The sequence below is a fragment of the Lemur catta genome, chromosome X (genome assembly GCF_020740605.2).
Source record: "Lemur catta isolate mLemCat1 chromosome X, mLemCat1.pri, whole genome shotgun sequence".
Lineage (NCBI taxonomy): Eukaryota > Metazoa > Chordata > Mammalia > Primates > Lemuridae > Lemur > Lemur catta.
In genome coordinates this window covers 9,626,397-9,646,823 of record NC_059155.1, presented here as the reverse complement: position 1 = coordinate 9,646,823, position 20,427 = coordinate 9,626,397, and the positions used below count along the sequence as shown (strand labels likewise).

At 39.1% G+C, this 20,427-nt stretch overlaps 2 protein-coding genes and 1 pseudogene across 2 annotated transcripts in view; 1 reads left to right on the top strand and 2 right to left on the bottom strand.

Annotated features, from left to right (window-relative positions):
• The window catches only part of IL1RAPL2 (interleukin 1 receptor accessory protein like 2), a 1,016,789-nt gene that overhangs the window by 581,702 nt on the left and 414,660 nt on the right, over positions 1 to 20,427 (bottom strand). The window lies entirely within an intron of this gene.
• LOC123627978 lies at positions 2,928 to 3,230 on the top strand (annotated as a pseudogene).
• Positions 6,639 to 7,041, bottom strand: LOC123627979 (ATP synthase subunit f, mitochondrial-like). The gene has a single exon (XM_045537538.1). It carries the CDS (start codon positions 7,034 to 7,036, stop codon positions 6,785 to 6,787), a length of 252 nt encoding a protein of 83 aa, XP_045393494.1. The 5' UTR covers positions 7,037 to 7,041; the 3' UTR covers positions 6,639 to 6,784.

Here is a 20,427-nt window from a genome sequence, read left to right as displayed (position 1 = left end):
TCTCTTTCATTCATCAATGTAGACGAAGGCCCTAATACAGCCCAGAATGACTAGTCAATAAATGTTTCTTGAATGACTAAATGAATGAAGAATAAATGAAGAATGAATGAACTAATAAGAAAAATCTCCCCTTTCTGGTCCCCTAGCACCATTGACCATTGTCCAGGAGCCAGTGAGTTCTTGCTGTCCCCTGGTTATTCCAGAGTCCAGCTGAAAACTCTAGTCCTAGTTTGGCCATGATAGGCTATTCACCTTACATCTACTGTCCATGCAGTTGTATTCACCAGATTTCAAAATACATTTTTTTTACTTTCCAATTCTTATATTTTTTAAATTTATTTCTTAGATTGTACACCACTCCTACTAACACCTGCTTGCACACAATCAATAACAAAGTAACTCTCCACATCTACAATACTCTATAAAGTTTCCTCACTGGGGTTTTTCTGAACTTTTCTCCAAAACAGAGCACAGTATTCAATGAAAGATGATGACCCTAATCACCCCACTTTGTGGAGATAAAACAGTTCTAGCCAATAACCTGCCTTTAATGGCACAAGCCCCTTTTCTGGGCCTACAGCTGCGGTGGGGCTCAGAAAGACCTAGCCAGTTCTGTTCAGCCTCCAACTCTCAGCTAAAGTAGAAACCTCCAAGGAAGAGAGAGGCCCTAAAGCTCAGACTCTTCTTTGACAGAAATAATGTTTGCCAACTTCTCATTATTGTCACCACAGTTACTGGAGCTGCTAGGTAACTTCTAGCGATTAAGGCCATCCCTTTAGGAAAGGAAGCCAACACAGTAGACTTTTACCCAGGCAGCTGAAAACTGCTATACACAAAATAATTCATTGTTTGTCTTTTATTAAGGAATCAGTAACACTCTTCACCTCCAGCTCACCCTCAGGATGGCAGAAATAATCTTCATCATGGGTCACTCTGCCTCCTTCGGGTTGTAAGGACTTGTTTTTCCTAGTGCTGCTTGGTAAATTCCTTTCAGATATTCTGCTCTTAGAAAACATTTATACACAGTAAATACTCTTCTTTGTCCCAGTACCCAATTTCTGCCTTGTCCACCATCAAGTTGTAAAGATGAGTGGACATGCCCCCTGAAAATTACATGTACTTATGTATCCACAGGCCGACACATATACACACATATGCATTTATTACATTAGTGAACTGTGAGGATTTTCTGGCTTTGCTATAAAATCTGAATTAGGGAGGCATTTATACAACTGCAGGGGAAAGTTGGGAAGATCATCTCATTACAACAACACTTGTATACTGAGTTCATTAGTCTAGTTAGTGTAATTAGTCTTCTCTGTGACTAATGAAATAAGATGGCACAGGTTTTACAATGTAAGTATTGATGCAAGAAGATTAATAACAGGCTTCCTGGCTGTTTCTCTTCCCCACAGATGGGAAACCAGAGAAAACAGGGCCTTCTTGATAGTCCCACAAAATATTCTAGAAAATGTGCGAGACTAAGTAGAGACATTTTAGAAAGAGGTCCAAGGAAATTATAAATTGTTTCTTCAGGCTCCCTTAACCCCAAATTTGAAAATCCATCATAAAGAAGGAGCAAACTGACTTGGTAAGATGATGTGGTTGTGACAGAGAGGTGGTAGAGGGAACTTAAAGGGTATGAATTCATTCAGTTAAAAATATTCATTGAGTACTGACTTCATGCTAGGCACTTTTCTAGGCAGCAAAGACATCTAATTTGTATCTCAAAATGATGTCAAAAAGGTAGCAAACCGAACACGTTTAAAACTGTGTTCCCAGTTCTTCCAACCCAGAAACCTCTCACAGTCGTCTTTCTCATCATAGTAAGGAACAACTTCATCCTTTCATTTGCTTGGGACAAAAATACATGCTATCATCTTTCACTGCTTTCTATAACACCCCTGATTCCAAACCACCAGCAAATACTGCTGCCTATACTTTAAAAATATATGCAGAATCTATTTCTCACCACCTCCATGGTACCAGGTTTATCCTACCATCATTTCCCACTCTGGAGTATTGCAACAGCCTATTAATTGGTCTCTCTGCCTCTACCCTTGTCTTATTACTGTCCATTCTCCATCCAGAAACCAAATTGATGTTTCTAAAACATATATTCATGTCACTCCTCTATTCCCGGGGTTGGGAACCACAGCCCTGCCTGATATGGCCACCCCTTCCTGTATTACCCACTCTGACCTCATGTCCTGCCACTCCCAGCCTTGCTTGTTCAGTCCACTCCAGCCACAGTGGGGTCCTTGTTGTTTTCCAAATACACTATGCTTGTTCACATATTCTGGCATTTGTACTTCCTATCCCCTCCCTCAAGAAGACCAATCTTTTTCCTAAAATACAGATGGCTCCAACTCTCACCCTCATATCATTATTCAGATGTCCCCTTACCATTGGGCCTTTCCTTATAATCTAATTTAAAACTTCCCCCCCCACACCCACTACCACCACCACCACTCCCACCACCATTGGACATTTATTACCCTCCCGTCCTGCTTTTCACCATCTGGTATATGATGTAGTGTATTGTTTATTTTCTTATTGTCTATACACCTACTAGAAAATGAGCTCCAAGAGGGCTGTGATTATTATTTGTGTCGTACCATGCCACATCTCCAGGGCCCCTGGAACAGTGTCTGGTACATAGTATGCCCTCAATAAATACTTACTGAATGAAGTGTGAACAAGGACCATGTTCTCAGGGAATTTACATTCTGGTAAGGAGAGAGAGACCATAAACAAACAAAAATAAGCAACCTAAGACCTATAAGATAGTCATGAGTTTCTCCCATCAGCCCCGACTGTGCGTCTCAGCAGCTCTGGTGGCAGTGGGAGGAGAAGCAGCAGTGAGCAGCCCAGCTACACAAAAGCTCCTCTGGGCACTGCAGCCCGCAGGCCTCCCTGCCACCAGGATGCCCAAGAGGAAGGTGAGCTCACTTGAAGGTGCAGTGAAGGAAAAGGCCAAGAGAAGATCGGCAAGGTGGTCAGCTACACCTGCTCCTGCAAAAGTAGAAATGAAGCCAAAAAAAGGCAGCAGGAAAGGATAAATCTTCAGAAAAAAACTGCAAACAAAAGGGAAAATGGGAGCTAAGGGAAAACAGGCCAAAGTGGCTAACCAAGAAACTAAAGATTAACCTGCAGAAAACGAACAAACTAAAACCAAGAAGAGTCCAGCCTCAGTTGAAGCAGGAGGGAAGGAAACCGAGTCTGAGTAATATCATATACCATGTCTTATCAGTGGTCTCTGCCTTTCTTCTTGTACAATCCAGAGGAGTAGTTTTATCAACTATTTTGTAAATGCAAGTTTTTTAGAAGCTCTAAAAACATTTTTAAGGAGGGAATTCCACCTCGTTCCAATATTTGTGTAAAGGCAGTTTCTTAACAGATAAAATCATTTGCTTTTTTTTATTTTTTGGTACAACAAAAATATAATCTGGGACATTGATTTATGGGAGGCTTTGACTGTCTTGGGTGTCAGCTTAAGATTCCAAAGATGGGGAAGTTGGCTTTTATATCCTACAAAACAAAACATATTAAATGGCAATGTGGAGTCACAATCCTCTATTTAATGTCTTCAACAATTTAAATTATTCCTATTTCCGTATTTTTCAGTAGAATTGTTTCCTAAAGAAAACCACCGCTTGATCAGAGCTCGCTCTGTCAGAATTGTGTACACTCTGTAACATCTTTTGTTGTGGTGGTCCTGTTTTCTGATAATTTTGCTAATGTGCAGTGAAAGATTGAAAAGTTGAGTATGCAGTGTATATGCTATTAAATTGGTGGGACGTGCAACAGCTTATAAGCATTTGAAGATATTGGCACTTGATATCCTATTGAGGAAAATTTGCCTCCAAATTTTAAGCTGGAAAGACACTGGAATTAACTATTTAAAAAAGAATTACAACACATGGTTATTTATATTTTCAGTACATATATTAAGAATTGTATGCAACTTATAATGTCTGTGTACTGACCCTTAATACAACCAATAAAATCTCAATTATGAAAGAATTAAAAAGAGATGGTCATAAATGCTAGGCAAATAATTTAAATAGGCTGATGGAGAGATAGCGCCCAGGTAGCTCTTTCAGAGTTGGTGGCCCAGAAGCAAAATGACAAGGAGCCAAGCCACAGAAAGTTGAGAAAGACGACTGTTCCAGGCAGAGGGAATACCTGTGCCAATGCTTTAAGGCAGGCCCCATTTGTGTAATTTCAGTAAGAGCAAGCAGGCAAGCAGAGCTGGTACTCAGAGAAAGGGGGAAAGAGGTTAGATAGGAGATCTAAGAGGGAGGATGGGTTAGATCATAAGGCTTTATAGAGCAGGGAAAAAAAATGGGGTTATATTCTAAGTGTGAAGGGGAGCCACCGGAAACTTTTAAATGAGAGAATGCCTTGATAGGATTTATGTTTTAAGATTACACTTGCTGTACTGCTTGAGAATGGATTTGGGCAAAAGGTGAAAGTGACTTGGATTATAGCAGTGGTGAAGAGGGAAAAAGAAACAGGGGGATTTGGCCTTATTTGGGGGGTAATAACAAGAAATAACATTCACTGAATGTGACCTATGCTTCAGGCACTGCTCTAAGCACTTTACATCAATTAACTCATTGAATCCTCATAACCCTATAAGATTCGTACCATTATTATCCTAATTTTACAGGTAAGAATACTGAGACACACACAGGTTTAGTAACCTTGGTTCCATGATTCAAACCCAGGCCATATGACTCCAGGGTCTGTGTTCCTAACTACTGCAGCACGCTGACAAAGTAGAAGACGCAGGACAAAACTATATATGGATTAGAGGTGGGAACTAAGGAGAACAGAGAAATGAAGGCAGGAAAGTCTAATTCAAAGGGATTTATATCAAAGGAAGAATGTGATTAAATCTTTTGAATCATCCACTGGCCTTTCCTGGCCATAACTTTTAAGCATTTAAAAATATTAAATAATTCTTAAAATTCTTTCTAGGTAGGCTGGATAGAAGACCATAATTACTAAGGCTGTTAGGATGGCACAGTGACTGCCAGAGCTGGAGGGAAAGTCAACTGCTGCCACTACAGTTACACTAGGTAAATGCTGGGGCAGTCAGGTCACAAGGGGGAGCCAGACACTTGGGGGTCAGTAAGTTTGATGCTGATAGACGTCCTGGGTGATAGTTAATTTTATGTGTCAACATGACTGGATGAGCCAGGGCAAGCCAGGATATTTGGTTAAATATTATTCTGGGTGTGTCTGTGAGAGTGATTCTGAATGAGATTAACATTAAAATCAGAAGTAAAGCAGATTGGCTTGATCAATGTGTGTGTACCTCTTCCAATCCATTGAAGGCCTGAACAGAACAAAAGGAGGAGGAAGGAAGAATTCTCTTTCTCTCTCTCTGTCTCTGTCTCTGTCTCTGCCTGAATGCTGAGCTGGGACATTGGTCTTATATGGGAACTCAGATGGAAATTTATACCACCAGCTATCCTGGGTCTCCAGTTTCCAGATAGCATATCATAGGACTTCTCGGCCTCCATAATCACATGAGCCAATTCTCTTTATATATGTACATATATGTATACATATATATATACACATACACGCTATTGGTTCTATTTCTCTGGGGAACCCTGACTAATACAAGTGGCTAAAAAACCAGAGAGTCAGTTCAGAAGACAGGGATTGTGAGCAACAGAATCTTTGCACAGGATGGGGGAGCATGATCTAGCAGATGTGCAGGTAGGGTCAGAATCAAGTCTCTTCAAGAGCTGAGGCAACTGGATGTCATAACTTTATCTGCCTTTATTTACCTCCTGGCCTAGCATACAGCCAAACTGGAATCTTGCAGAGAGTGCAATTGGTACGGGTGAGGGGTTAGACTAGTCAGCTAAATTAGTGGAGGGTGACATGCAATCAGAAACGTAAAACCTCATGCTTCAGGAACCTGAGCCCAGCTAAAAATGTATTATTTGCCACTTTCTCCATGACAAGTCTCAAAAACTAGATACAGCTAAGAATTCCCTATAGGGGTTCTCTACATAGTGCCTCTCTCCATGCTCCACCTACCATGCACTTTAATATATTTAATTTTTCTATAGAACATAATTTACTGAGTACATATTATGTGTCAGGGCTACAATGCAATTAAGATTCAAACATGAGGCCGGTCGCGGTGGCTCATGCCTGTGATCCTAGCAATCTGGGAGGCCAAGGCAGGCAGATCGTTTGAGCTCAGGAGTTCGAGACCAGCCTGAGCAAGAACGATACCCCGTCTCTACTAAAAAAGTAGAAAGAAATTAGCTGAACAACTAAAAAAAAAATTTATATATATATGTACATATGTATGTATATGTATATATATATATATATATATAAAATTAGCCTGGCATGGTGACACATGCATGTAGTCCCACCTACTCGGGAGGCTGAGGCAGAAGGATTGCTTGAAACCAGGAGTTTGAGGTTGCTGTGAGCTGGGCTGACGCCACGGCACTCTAGCCCGGGCAACAGAGTGAGACTCTGTCTCAAAAAAAAAAAAAAAGCTCTGGCTCCTGCCCTCAAATAGCTTATGACTCTTCAAGCTGAGTGGCAAGTGTTGATTTTGAAACCAACCTTTTCTTTTTTATTTTTTTACCAGTCATCTTTTATTTGGAGGTTAATTCTCACTAGGATATGAAAGGATTCAGCAATGATCGAGTTCCTCACAGAGGGTGCTGGGCCAACGAAGTCAAGGTCACGGGTACAGAGTGCACCCCCCTGCATGGGCCCCTCTTCAGTGGTACTTGCGTCACCGCTCGTGTTTGAGCTCCTTGTAAGAAATGCAGTAGTTGAAAAGCACGTAAGCTGCCAGCAACATAGTAACCCCAGAGAAGCTCCCCTTCTTCACATTGATGTACTTGTTGTAATGCCGGTAGTAACCTCTTTGAAAGGCTCCAGCAATGCCTTTAGGGGTGAAATCCCGCATCAAAATCCAGCTTGGCAGCTCCCCTAGTTTGACATCCATGAGTTTCTTCTCCTTCACTGGTACGACTGATGCCATCTTGGAGCCCTCTGAAACCAACCTTTTATAAAATATATTTTCTTTGCAAACCAGTTACCCCCAGTTTGAAATATACATGTTCAGAGGGAACGTTTATCAGAAACAATATATTTAAATCCCTGATTGTAGAGTTCTACGAGTGTGTAAATGGGTCAGCCACATATACCTGCCAAAGGGGCTGCACCATTTCTACAAACTCCGATTTTTTTAACATCTCCAAATTCCTCACAAAAGGACTAAAACATGCATTCATGCTCAGATAGCCACAAATATACTTACATATGTAATGTACTGGTTATACAAATGCCTGGACACGCCCCAGATCATTAACATTTATGATAGCCCAGACCAAGTAGAGATTGATGAGGGCTTAATGTGCAAATAGAGTAAAAATTACCCCTCAAAAATGTTATCACCAAAAGACTCAAAAAGGTTCTACAAGCCACTTTTTATATAATGGTACTAATCATTAAAATGCAGCATCCTCTCCCAGAAAGCTGTGCCAGTCAACTAGCATTTGGCATCTTTCTGGCATAGATGCTAAGTAAACTCCTGCGCTTACTTTAAGTTTTTCCTGCCCTTGCAGATATAAAAAGGGCTTGGATTTTAAACTTGACTTATCCTTGTTTAATGAGGAAGGGCCAAGTAAACTCTATCTGGATTTAAAACCTAGCCTTTTGGGAGCCCATTGGAGCTTAGGTCTGTGTAGAAGGCATAACACATGGGTGTTATTCATTCCCTAATTTGAGTATAATTACACTAAATTGAGTTATGAAAACTGTGAGCACCTTTAGACTGGGACCCTTGCATCAAATATAAATAATGTCCCTGCCTATGTGACATATATGTGGGAAGGCCCACAGAGCTAAGAATAAATTGGCACCAGCAAGTACTATTTAAATGCACATTTAAGAAAAGTGGAAGTGGCATTCAGCTATTCTTCTAGGAGTGCTAGTGCCTCAGCAAGTCAAATTTCCCAGCTTCTTATACCTGAAGAGATCTGCTCAAGGTCCCCTGGCCTTAAGGTTGATGATGCCTCCATCATCTACAATAAATAGGGACCTGTTCACTTATTGAAGTTCTCCAAGTTCCTTCATTCACTCAATATTTTTTAAACCAGGCAACCCAGAAGTGTTTTCCATTCAGGACATCCCATTGCCACAGCATTGGGTCTGTCACCATGCCCACCACCCCTGGAATTCACCAACTACCAAAACAGCCTATTCTTGATCATTATTACCAAACTGTCTTCAGGAAATGTTCAATGAGGACTAGTTCTCACCAAGTAAAACAAGCATAAAGAAAGCTGAGTCTTGCACTGGGTAATGAGCTTTCTTTGATTGAGGCATATTGCCTCATACTGAGATCTCAAACTCCAGTCACCCGAACCTCTCACTACATCCCTGAGAAGGAATCCCTTTATTCATGATTTACTTATGTCCTTGGCTTTTACGATATACAGAAGGCCATAGAAAGCCTTCAGGATGTTTCTTGGCTTTAGTTTGAAAAGTAATTTTAGGGTTAAGGGAAAATTCAGCTAGAGAAGATACAGTAGTCCCTCCTTGTCCATAGAGGATACGTTCCAATACCCCCAGTGGAAGCATGAAACTGTGGATAGTACAGAACTCCATATACGCTATGTTTTTTTACTATAAAAACATACCTATGATAGGGTTTAATTTATAAAGTAGATACAGTAAGAGATTAAAAATATAAATAACAATTATAATATACTATAATAAAAGTTATGTGAATGAGTTCTCTCTCTCAAAATATCTTATTGTACCATGGGTAACTGAAACTGTGGAAAGCACAACCACAGCTAAGGGGGGACTACTGTATAATCCTTCTTTGTAACACTAAAAAAAAATGTTATTAATGATTATGTGCATGACTCACTGATTGATGATGGTCTCTCTTCTTAGACTATAAGTTCTCTGAAATCAAGGACAACATTCTTATACATAGCTGCACCTCTAGCACCCTGTACAATGTCAGATAGAGAATATTTGTTCCCCGAATGTCTGCTGAATAAATGTATATGAAAACTGAGAAAAATGCACAGAGAACTAAGCTGATTTTTTGTCACAACCTTGCCTACAGATGTGGGCAGAGAACTTTGTCCCACAGTACCTCATCCTGATATCAACTCTGTCTTGGAAACAAAAACCACACCTTCACCATGTTAAACTTACCCCATAGTTTTCTGCCATGACTTGATTTTCTGCCAGTCATTCACTCTGGTCACATCAAAAGAACACAGAACAAACCATAATTGAAAATGGACAACTTCCCAAATCAAACACGACTCTGACCTAAATCAGAAGGGGAAGAAACAGTAATTCATTCTGGCACCTTAATTAATTATCACACAGATTGCTTATTGATTTTCTTGTATTCAGTCTGATGCTTTATGAAACACTCCTTTCATACAAAATGTGGACAGGATGAAGAAGGCCTGCAGATCAAAACATATCAAAATATTTGGGGAGTACAAGATCAGAAATTTTCCTAGGAGTTATTTTAAATTGAGCCCAGGCAGATACATTGTTACTATTTTAAAATACATTTTCCCTTGCTTAAATGACCAAATTTCTGTGACTCTGAAGCAAGACAAAATCATCTCAAAGTGAATGATGTCCTATGGGGATTTTTCCTGGTAGGTTACGAGCAGAAGTAAAGTAAGGGAATCCAGACAAGAATTATGGGTGAACAGAGAGGAGATGGGTGAGGCCAGAAAGCAAGAGATTGATCAAGAAAAGTTAACAGATCTCGTTATGAAAATCTTGCCTAGAAAGTAGATATGGAAGAATGATAAGCTGTGCTTTAGCAAGGAAACTTGAGTCTAGCATAGCAAGGAAAGAGAGAATAGAAAAGGAGATAGAAAAATTGAAAATAAGAATTGAGTGCAGGAGGTAAAATAGTAAATTGAAAGGGCCAATAAAGAAGAAAAATCCTGTAAGAGATATGTGGGAGGATCATACAATAAGGAAGGAGATAACATTACAATTCAGAATTGCTCAGTGCACTATACAATGGACACTTGATCTCTAAGGGCCGCTGATGAAGGTGTAGACACGTCTTCTACCACATGTTATCTGAAAAGTATTTTTTATACATCTTTCCAGAATGACCTTTGTGTTCCATTCATAGAGAAGGTGAAATGGACAAAATGAAGATACTAGAACCCCTGTCCTCTATGTGATGGGTGTATTTCCCACCTCCGCTTCCCTCAGTTCCAGGCATAAAGTCACCTAACTCAAAGATAGACCAGACTAGGAGTCTTACCAATTTTAAAATCTTATGATGGGTACTCTATCTAAATTGCTTATATTTCTATCAAAGTAGATTGAGTGTGGGACACAGGAAGGATTAAGTTATGGGAAAGCTGTCAGATTTAGAGGAAAGAGGGAGGGGGAAAGATCACTGAGAATTCAGAGAACCATAAAATGGGATATTTTTCAATTACAGTTAATTACTGCTAGGCAACAAACAGCATATGCATGTCAAACTTTTGGACTTTAATGGTATGCACAACTGAATAAATAGGCTTTTTGGGCATCCTAAGTGAGAAATTGCTTTTTTTTTTCTTTTTTATTTCAGCATATTTTGGGAGTACAAATGTTTAGGTTACCTATATTGCCCTTGCCCTACCCGAGTCAGAGCTTCAAGCGTGTCCATCCCCCAGACGATGCGCACCGCACCCATTAGGTAAGTATATACATACCCCTTCCTCCCCCCTCCCATTTGCCTGACACCCGATGAATGTTATTTCTATATGTGCACTTAAGTGTTGATCAAACCAATTTGATGGTGAGTACATGTGGTGCTTGTTTTGCCATTCTTGGGATACTTCACTTAGTAGAATGGGTTCCAGCTCTATCCAGGATAATACAAGAGGTGCTAGATCACCATTATTTTTTGTGGCTGAATAGAACTCCATGGTATACATATAGCACATTTTATTAATCCACTTGTGTATTGATGGGCACTTGGGTTGTTTCCACATCTTTGCAATTTTGAATTGTGCTGCTATAAACATTCAAGTGCAGATGTCTTTGCTATAGAATGAATGTCTTTTGTTCCTTTGGGTAGATGCCAGTAATGGGATTGCTGGATCAAATGGTAGATCTACTTGTATCTCTTTGAGGTATCTCCATATTGCTTTCCACAGGGGTTGCACTAGTTTGCAGTCCCACCAGCAGTGTATGGGTGTTCCTATCTCTCCGCATCCACGCCAACATTTATTGTTTTGGGATTTTTTGATAAAGGCCATTCTCACCGGAGATAAGTGATATCTCGTTGTGGTTTTGATTTGCATTTTCCTAATAATTAGAAATGTTGAGCATTTTTTCATATGTTTGTTAGCCATTAGTCTATCTTCTTTTGAAAAGTTTCTGTTCATTTCCTTTGCCCACTTTTTGATAGGGTTGTTAGATTTTTTCTTGCTGATTTTCTTGAGTTCTATAGAGATTCTAGTTATCAGCCCTTGATCGGATGTGTAACATGCGAATATTTTCTCCCATTCTGTAGGTTGTCTGTTTGCTCTCGTGATAGTTTCCTTGGCTGTACAGAAGCTTTTTAATTTCATGAGGTCCTAAGTGGGGAATTTCTTAAAGTGGAGGTAAACAGACATACAATCCAGATGAAATTGAAAGTTGCTTAACCTGAGTCTAAGTTTTCATCTCAGCTGACTTTGGAGGTATACAACCACTTTACTCTTTTCCCTACATCCCGTTCTGGAAATTAGATATCCTTGCTCATTTCTGTTGTAAAAGAAAAAGAAAATGTCCACACAGTCTGGATAAGCCTGAACGTTGGCCAGTATCATGAGGGGACCCTGGCACCTTTAAGTTGCTACACCTTGTGAAAAACTGGCTGGGCAGCTTAAAGTGTCATAGACACACCTGGCAAGACTTAGAGCAAGTGGTAGATTTTTGTATTGCTTGTATTTGTTTTTCTGACTCAATCAGAGTAGGTCTTAATTTTTTTTTCTGACTCAGAGTTTTATTTTTTTTTCTCAAATATCTCTTTGGATTAAAAGTTAATAATTTTATTGATATATAATTCACAAACCATAAAATTCACTATTTTAAAGTATACAATACAGTGCTTTTAGAATATTCACAAGGGCTGGGCATGGAGGTTCAGGCCTGTAATCCTAGCACTCTGGGAGGCCAAGGTGGGTGGATCGCTCAATGTCAGGAGTTCAAGACCAGCCTGAGAAAGAGTGAGACCCCCATCTCTACTAAAAATAGAAAGAAATTATATGGACAGCTAAAAATATATATAGAAAAAATTAGCCAGGCATGATGGCGCATGCCTATAGTCCCAGCTACTCGGGAGGCTGAGGCAGGAGGATCGCTTGAGCCCAGGAGTTTGAGGTTGCTGTGAGTTAGGCTGACGCCACAGCACTGTAGCCTGGGCAACAGAACCAGACTCTGTCTCAAAAAAAAAAAAATATTCACAAGATTGTGCAGGTAGCACCTCTATTTAATTCAAGAATATTTTCGTTAGCCTCAAAAGAAACCCCATAACGATTAAGTAGTCACTGCCCATTCTCTCCTCACCCCCAGGCCCTGGCAAACACTAACCTAGTTTCTGTCTCTATGGATAGTCCTATTATGGAAATTTCACATAAAAGGATAAGACAATATGTGGCCTTTTGTGTCTGACTTTTTACTAAGCATAATGTTTTCAAGGTTCTTCCATGTTGCAGCATGTTATCAATACTTTACTCCTTTTTATGTTGGAATAATAATCCATTGTGTGGATATAACACATTTTGTTTATCCATTCATAAGTTGATGGACATTTGGGATGTTTCTACTTTCTAGATTTTATGAATAAGGCTGCTATGAATAAGTACGAGTGTTTGTATGAACATATGTTTTCATTTCTCTTGGGTAAATATCCAGGAGTATAAATGCTGGGTCACATAATAACTCTAGGTTAGGCTTTGTCGGCAAATGCCAAACTATTTTCCCCAATGGCTAAACGATTTTACATTCCCATTATCAATGCATGAGGATTCCGGTTTCTACAAATATTCACCAACACTTTTTATTTATTTATTTTTTTTTTGAGACAGAGTCTCGCTCTGTTGCCCAGGCTAGAGTGAGTGCCGTGGCATCAGCCTAGCTCACAGTAACCTCAAACTCCTGGCCTTAAGAGATCCTTCTGCCTCAGCCTCCCAAATAGCTGGGACTACAGTCATGTGCCACCATGCCCAGCTAATTTTTTCTATATATATATTTAGTTGGCCAGATAATTTCTTTCTATTTTTAGTAGAGACGGGGTCTCGCTCTTGCTCAGGCTGGTCTCGAACTCCTGACCTTGAGCGATCCACCCGCCTTGGCCTCCCAGAGTGCTAGGATTACAAGCGAGAGCCACCTCGCCCAGCCTATACTTTTTACTCTCGTTTTTAAAATTATAGCAATTCTAAAATATGGGAAGCGATATCTCATTGTGGGTTTGCTTTGATTTCACTAATGACTGATGATACTGAGCATCTTTTCATGTGCTTATTGGCTATTTGCATATCTTCTTTGGAGAAATGACTATGCAAACACCTTGCCTTTTTAAAAATTGGGTTGTATTCTCATTGTTGAGTTGTAAGAGTTCTTGATATATTCAGGATACTAGACTTATATGATTTGTAAGTATTTACTCGTATTCTGTGAGTTGTCTTTTCATTTTCTTGGTAGTGACCTTTGAAGCACAAAACTTGTTAATTTTGATTAAGTCTCATTTATCTGTTTTTTCTTTGGTTACTTGTGCTTTCAGTGTCATATTTACAATACCATCATCTAATCCTAGGTCACAAAGACTTACACCTATGTTTCCCTCTCAGAGTTTTATAGTTTTAGCTCTTATATTTACGTCTTTGATCCATTAAGTTTTTGTATATGGTTAGTGGTAGGGGTCTAAATTTATTGTTTTGTATGTGGATATCTGGTTATTTTAGCACCATTTCTTGAAAAGACTCTTTTGCCCATTGAATGGATTTGGCATCCTTGTCAAAAATAAATTGACCATAAAAAGATAAATTGACCATAGTTAGATATAAGGGTTTATTTCTGCTCTCTCAATTCTATTCCATTGAACTTTAAGCCTACCCTTATGCCAGAACAATAGTCATGATTAGCATACTTTTATAATATTAATAAGGAGGAAGCAGCCCACATGATCATCTCAATAAATGCAGAAAAATAACTTCAAAAAAATTGAACACCTATTCACGATAAAAGGTTTTCAGTAAACTAAGAATAGAAAGAAACTTCCTCAATCTGATAAAGCTAGAAGCATATTTACTGTAAGAGTAAAATGGTTCCCCTGAAGATTGGAAAACAGACAAGAATGTCTACTCTGTTCAGTTCTATTCAACACTGTAATGGAGGTACAGGGTGATAAACAGGGCAATTAGGCAAGAAAATGAAATAAAAATGATCCAGATTGGAAAAGAGGTAAAATTATCTATATGTAGATAATATCATCTTACAAATATGTAGAAAATACCCAGGTATCTACTAAAAACTATTATAGCTAACAAATGAGTTCAGCAAAATTATAAGATAAAAGATTGGTATTCAAAAATATAGAATATTAATAAACAATATGAAAGTGAATTTGAGAAAACAATCCCATTAATAATAGCATAAAAAATATTTAGGAATGAATTTAACCAACGAGGTATAAGACTTAATACACTGAATACTATAAAGCATTATTAAAAGAAATTAAAAACCTAAATAAATTGAAAGACATAATGTATTCATAGATTGGAACACAATATTGTCAAGATAATAATACTTCCCAAAGTGATCTACAGATTTAATGTAAGTCCTATCAAAATTCCAACTGCCTATTTTTTTGCAGAAATGAACAGGCAAATTTTAAAATTCATATGGCATTATAAAGGACTCTGAATAACCAAAAGAATCTGAAAAAAGAAAACAATATTGGAAGAATCACACCTCTTGATTTCATAACTGGCTATAAAGCTACAGTAACCAAAACAGTGTAATACTAGCATAAAGGCAGACACGTAGATCAAAAAAATAGAATTGAGAGTCCAAAAAAATATGGTGATGGTCAACTGATTTCAACTAGGGTTGTGCTAAGATCATTCGATGGGAGAAAGAAATGTTTTCAATATATGTATTGTGTAGGTATGTATTTGTTTGACAAGCAGTTTGTATAAAAATATATTATTGGAACTATCTGCTTATGAAGATGCTCATTCTTCACTCTCTGGAAACACTGAGGAACATCAGAAAGTAAAACATTTGGATAGGTCTTTACATAACTTGCAAGGTTGTGCAATTATCCCTGCATTACAGAAAAGGAAACCAAGTCTCAGAAAGGGTAAGCATTTTCCTGTAGGTCACACAATTGAAAGTTGCATAGCCCGGATTGAAACCTGGCTATATGACCCCATAATGCAAGATATTTCCATAGTACCAAGCAGGATAACAAATACTTGCTATTAATAACATTTTTGCCACATCTAAGGGTACAGCTCAGCACATGCTCTAGTCATCAGATTTGCATGCATGACTACCCATTGCCAAATAAGGATTATAGGCAACACTGACCTCAAAGACCTGGTAATGCATGGTTTGGAAAATACTATCATGTTCAATATAGCAAAAGATGCTCATATAACCTTGTGATATAACCAGGACAGTTGTCTCCATGTTATGGATGAAAACAATATATCATTATCATCATCATCATCACTATCAGTCACATTTAGTGAATGTGCCAGACACTGTGCTAAATCTTTTATATGCATTATCTTAATCTCTGCAATTATGCTATGAAATTTATTTTATTATCAGCAAAAGTTATATAGGTGAAAAAAATGAGGGTTGTAGAGGGTAAATAATTTTTCTATGGTCACATAGCTAATGATGGAGTTGGGATTTAAACGCCAATGTGCCTGACTCCAAGGCCAGTGTTGTTAATACCGCTAGCCTCTGTAGTAGATTAGTAGTAATCATGTACTCTTTTTCCTCCTTCATCAGAAAGATAACAAAAGAACTGACTGTATCAAACGCTTTGCCTTCTTCTTTTAAAAATCTTCTCAAGGCTTGCTCCGATTTCTTTAATCTTTAGATAAAATTCTGTGTGATGTGGCCCTTTGAATTCCATTTTCCCACTTCCAAACAGGTACAGATTACTTCAGAGCTTCAGAGTGTCCCTCTTTCCTTCCTTCCCTGTTTCTGTCTCCTATTAATTGTCATCTTTTTACGCCCTTCTCCAGCCTCTAGCACCACGCATTTGTACAGGATGGCTGGTTATAATGTGCTTTGAGGAGAATCAGGAAGATTATATACTCTACAAATCCGTTAGAAATCTCATCAAATGATATTAATTTGTCATCATGGTTATTCCATGTTCAGGAAGCTCATATTTGAAAGTAAACGGCCCCAAGAAGAATTGTCAACTTTTACTTAACACTTAAAATGGAATTTTGAAAGTAGATCATACCACAGAGAATAGAGCCCTTTGTGAGTTGAGGTGCATCTATTTCTGTGTGTGCATATGTGTGCACATGTAAGGGTATTTATAAACTCTAGTGCACAAGAGAGGAAGTTGGTAGAATAAAAGCATACCCTAGACAAACTTTCTATCCACCTATTGCCCATTTTGCATTTTTCCCAGTGTGGGCCTAGGTTAAGGTTCAAAGAATAAAGAAATGTTCAAGCTTGAGAGCTGTTGGAGGGAAAAGGTGAATGGCAAAAAGTACAATTTCTGCCCCTTATTTTTTTTTTCTGACCTCCACTCAGGCCCATCAACACTACATTTTTCATCAGTCACACATGGCACACAATGGAAAATTAAAGCATGGGCACTACAGGGAGGTTGACTAAGGTTTATATGTACTAGCTATGCAATTGTGGCAAGGCGATTGACTTCTCTGCATCTTTCTGTAATAAAGAATTTAAATTTGTCCAGAAAGAGGTGTAACCCTTGTCCTCAGCTCCAGGGAGGTAATCTTTGTTTGTCTGGGGGCCTTGAGCTAGAGGGATAGTAATAATGTGATTTAGGGTAGGCGCTTTGGGTCACATGGTATCAGTCAGCCTGGAAACTGAGATCAACCATGTGCGCAATTGGTCAATCATGCCTGTGTAATACAGTCTCAATAAAAACTCTGAACAACAAGGTTTGGGTAAGCTTCCCTGGTTGGTAATACTCCATGAGTACTGTCACATATCAGTGCCAGGCCAGTAATGTGTCCTGGATCCACAAGAAGAAGATAATGGAAGCCCCACAATTGCTACTTCTGGGTTCTACCCTATGAGCTTCTTCTCTTGGCTGAATTTAATTTGTATTCTTCCCTGATAATAAGCCATAATCATGACTATAATAGCTTTCAATAAGTTCTATGAGTCTTTCTAGTAAATTATCTAACATGAGGGTGGTTTGGGGAACCGTCCAACCTTGCAGTTGGTGTCAGAATTGAGCACAATCTTGGAGACTGTGCCCTCTAACTTTGTAGTTGGCCCTAATTCTTTCCAATCTCAGTTTCCTCATTTCTAAAATGGGGATAATGCCTACCTACATATTTGAAGGACAATAAGGATGAAATGAAATAAAACATTGAAAGGGTCTAGCTCTCAGTTGGTTCCTCAATAAAAGACAGGTATTATTATCAACCACACATTATAATTACCATCATTAATAATCTTTTGCATATGGTTTACAAAACATACATCGTCTCTTTTATACATACATTATCTCAATTCTTTGCAACAATTCTTGGAAGTAAGTAGTATCTCCATTATGGATAAGAAAATGAAAGACTAGGGTAGTCATAGCTTACTAATTTATTAACTCAATATATACATGTTGAGTGCCTACTTCATGTGTTGTGTTATGTGTTAGAGTTGTAATGAGGAACAAAGAAGACATGACTCTAGCTCTCATGGGTCTCACCCTCTTGTGGGAAAGACAAACATTAAACACGTAAATGTCAAAATACAAAATGTAAATTTTGATAAATACTATAAGAAACAAAAGAGGATATAGTTAATATAATAATAAGTGACAGTGGTAGGACTTAAGCCCAGACATTCAAAGACCAGTGTTCTAATAATGCCATATAGTCCAAGCATACATTTAGTAGGGTGACTAATCGTCTTGATTTGCCTTGTACCTTTCCCTGGACACAGGGTTTCCAGTGTTAAACATGGAACAATCCTTGGCAAACCAAGAAGGTTAATCACTCTAACATCTAGTATCCATGGACTTAACTTTCCTTGTTCTAAGGCCAGTATCCATATGTGCGAACTTTGTCAGAGATTATTTCTTGGTAATAGAAGAAAATAAGAAGGCACATGAACCAGAAAGTGATAGCATCAAAGGCCACTCATGGATCAATTACTGCCAGGTGTAGCTTTGAGACAAGGATGTCTCTGCAACAAGCTTCAGGCCATCTTTGAAAAAGGCCTGCTAGTCGGATAAGAAAGTTTGGAGTGTGGTTAGGAAGCAGATGCAAACATATTTACTTTAGGTTAGTCTCACAAGGTATGGCCTCCACTTATCCTTTTACTAAAGTTTTTATCTTAAAATCACCTGCAGTTCGAAGGGCAAACAATTTGTATTAATATAAGTCACATACAAACACAGTTGAGGAGCAAAACAGAGCTTTCAACCAGCAAAGGCAATTGCCACCACAGCAGAACTGAATAATGTCCGTAAGTATCTAGGACCAGCTGGATCCTGAGCCCTCACAGCTCATATTAAAGAAAACAAGAGTTTTTTTTTTTTTTTTTTTTTTTTTTTTTTTTTTTTTAGACAGAGTCTCACTTTGTTGCCTGGGCTAGAGTGAGTGCCGTGGCGTCAGCCTAGCTCACAGCAACCTCACACTCCTGGGCTTAAGCGATCCTCCTGCCTCAGCCTCCCGAGTAGCTGGGACTACAGGCATGTGCCACCATGCCCGGCTAATTTTTTTTTGCTATATATATATTTTTAGTTGGCCAGATAATTTCTTTCTATTTTTAGTAGAAACGGGGTCTCACTCAGGCTGGTCTCGAACTCTTGACCTCGAGCGATCCACCCGCCTCGGCCTCCCAGAGGGCTAGAATTACAGGCGTGAGCCACCGCGCCCAGCCGAAAACAAGAGTTTTTATATTTAGGGAGCCAGTATCATGCACGGCTAATTAGGAATGGGAGTTGAAACCACTAAGACCCCAGATTGTACTTGGGAGAGAATGCCAGTTTTGGAAATGAAAAAGAAGCAAAGCCATACCCGCAAATATGTCACAGCATGGTCCTGGGGTTGGAAGCACACTCATACCTGAGACAAGGCCACTCTTCCTGTCATCTGGAAGATGTCCCCAATTTTTATATTGTCCACCCATTTATTGAGCCCTAAGAGAATCATACAGATTTATACATGATAGTCTCTATGAGAAGTTGAGATAACCTTAGAGGCCTGCCATGCCTGTACTTACAGAACTTTTAAGGAAAGTGTTGTGAAGCAGTTCTCTCTCACACAAGTTGCTATTACTTGTGTTGAGTGAAACCATCACTGCTACCCTGGCCACAAATGATTGGATTATAAATTTGTGCATGGTAGGCAAAGGGAGATGGGGAATATTCATGCCAGATTCACAGCATCACTTCAGCTTTGGGTGGCCTGCACCTTACCTAGGAGAATGAGAAGCCTAGAGGTTATCTGCTTGGGTGCTTGACTAAAGCAAACTGTCCACTCTGGCCTGAGAATCAATTGTTCCTCCTCCTCCTCATCTCTTTCTTGCCCCCACCCCTTACGTTACTTTCCCCCCTTCCCCTACTTTTTAAATAGGAAAATGTAGCAAGTCCGATAATGAACTATAAATGGTTAGGACATAACAATCATTTTGCCGTTTTTGACAATACTTTCTGGGATATTAACTCTTATTGCTTTTCCTAAAACCAAGAAGGCAATATGGAGTTGTAGCGGCTAAGAGCTTGGGCCTTTGGAATTAAACAAGAGTGAGTCCTCTTATTCTCTCTGGAACCTTAGACAAGACATTTAATCTTTCTAAGCCTCAATTTTGTCATATGTAAAAGTGAGGATTAAATGAAGTACTGGATGTAAAATGCTTGCAGAGTGCCTGGAGCATAATAAAACAGACATTATGCTCAACACTGGCTACTGTTTCCATTGTCATAATATAATTCCCCCTACTGCCCTTACTACTACTACTAACACTTGAAAGACAACAGGGGTCTGATAAAATGGACCCAGAACAAGTAACTTTTATGTAGGCAGAGTAGGGGATGCAAAAAAGAGGTGGGGAAGAGGGGTGCAGGCTTCTTTGGGGCATTGTACTAGAACATCCTGGGCTCCAGGGGAGACCACTGGTGTGTCAGGGTTGGGCAAGGTTGGAGAAGCA

Excerpts from the sequence above, each read along its gene's own strand:
- LOC123627979 (XM_045537538.1), bottom strand. The coding sequence starts at position 7,036 with ATGGCATCAGTCGTACCAGTGAAGGAGAAGAAACTCATGGATGTCAAA.